This window comes from Macrobrachium nipponense, chromosome 17 (assembly GCF_015104395.2).
Source record: "Macrobrachium nipponense isolate FS-2020 chromosome 17, ASM1510439v2, whole genome shotgun sequence".
NCBI lineage: Eukaryota > Metazoa > Arthropoda > Malacostraca > Decapoda > Palaemonidae > Macrobrachium > Macrobrachium nipponense.
In genome coordinates this window covers 28,069-30,000 of record NC_087210.1, presented here as the reverse complement: position 1 = coordinate 30,000, position 1,932 = coordinate 28,069, and the positions used below count along the sequence as shown (strand labels likewise).

The following is a 1,932-nucleotide window of genomic DNA, read 5'->3' as shown; positions in this document are numbered from 1 at the left end:
ATATATATATATATATATATTATATTAGTATGTTCGTATGTGTGTAGCGTATCCAGAATAAAGCTTTATGGAAAAAATATATCAGACACAAAAGAGCCCACCGAATGCACTCAACCATATTGAGTGTGTGTCATTATTATTATTATTATTATTATTATTATTATTATTATTATTATTATTATTATTATTATTATTATTATTATTATTATTTTGGAAGGAGACCCTCTTTCAAACAAGTCTTATTGAAAGATATTGCTGCATCAGCTGCATTCAACTTGTAAATAGTCTTCTCTATTTTTCTAATAATAGCTTTCTCTCTGCTATTACAACTGGCGAGTATTGCGCCGATATTACTCATCAGAAGCAGTCAATTCCAGGGATAATTGTCACAAATTTATTTATTTGTTACAGTAAATGAACAAATAGGTCAAAATATAAGTTAATATATTGGCCAACGTTTTCATTGGCCGGTGGCGCTAGCGGTTGAACCCCTGCTGACCTGCCGCTATATATTGAGTAGATCCTGACAGCAACAACAGTCTGCTCCGATCCACTGCCGTGATCATACTCGGATGATACCGAGAGAAACGTTGGCCAATATATTAACTTATATTTTGACCTATTTCTTCATTTACTGTAACAAATAAATAAATTTGTGACAATTATCTCTGGAATTGACTGCTCCTGATGAGTAATATCGGCGCAATACTCGCCAGTTGTAATAGCAGAGAGAAAGCTATTATTAGAAAAATAGAGAAGACTATTTACAAGTTGAATGCAGCTGATGCAGCAATATCTTTCAATAAGACTTATTATTATTATTATTATTATTATTATTATTATTATTTAGAAATGAACCCCATTCATATGGAACAAGCCCACCACACAGGACATTGACTTGAAATCCTGAAGCTTCCAAAGAATGGGGTGTTCGTTTGAAAGAACAAACAGAATGTGATAGGAAATACAGAACGAAGAGATCACTCATCAGATAAGAAAAAAATATATTAACGAATTAATAAATAAATAGATAAAGATGTGGGTAAATTATTAAAGTACAAGGTGAATTGCTTGAGGACAGTAATGCATTGCAATTGCACGACATTCCCCAGTAGAGAGACTGTTTCACAGTCCAACGGTTTGAGGAATGATAAAGGACCTCTGGAAGTTGTACGTTTGACAACGAGTCACACTTCAACTGCCACAACAGCAGACGAAGTGGTATTAGTTTCAGAATGTGTATCGCCTTTGCACTTCTCATCCATAGGTTCAATGGCCGGGTTGGCTTTCGGGATGATATTCCTGGGCATCGTTTTGGCGCTCGGCTTCCTCTACGTCGCGGCGAGGGTCAGCCCGGGCACGTTACCGAAGCCCATGAGTCTGAACAGCTCCCCGAATTCGAAGCCTTCTCTGGGCCCGCAGTCCAGCGTGACGTTCGGGGATGTTTCTTCTGCGGCAGGAGCAGAGTCTGACATTTGATTCTAATTTCACTTTCCTGTTCTTGAATGCACAGACAAATTTTTTTTTTTTTTTTCCTAAGACGTGATTTTTTTTTTTTTTTTTTTTTTTTTTGCTGTGCGCTCATGACAAAAACATGTTCCAGTTTTATTGTTTAATATATTCTCATTGTTCATTTTCGTAAGGCCTTTAGTGTAAGTTTAACTATCAGTTGAGAGTAGTACATATACATATATATATATATATATATATATATATATATATATATATATATATATATATATATATATATATATATATATATATATATATATGTTAAAACAGGATACGTCTCAATCATAAAATACCCATGAAAACCAGTGTTTCAATGGGCCATTTATACTTGATATATATATATATATATATATATATATATATATATATATATATATATATATATATATATATATATATATATATATATGAAGGTTTTTC

At 33.0% G+C, this 1,932-nt stretch overlaps 1 protein-coding gene across 1 annotated transcript in view; it reads left to right on the top strand.

The window, feature by feature from the left end:
• Positions 1–1,572, top strand: part of LOC135196101 (uncharacterized) — an 84,401-nt gene extending 82,829 nt beyond the window's left edge. The window contains exon 24 of the mRNA XM_064222557.1: positions 1,268–1,572. Within this exon, the coding sequence (XP_064078627.1) occupies positions 1,268–1,479 (212 nt within the window). The 3' untranslated portion in view covers positions 1,480–1,572. The remainder of the gene's footprint in view (positions 1–1,267) is intronic.
• Positions 1,573–1,932: the final 360 nt, after the last annotated feature.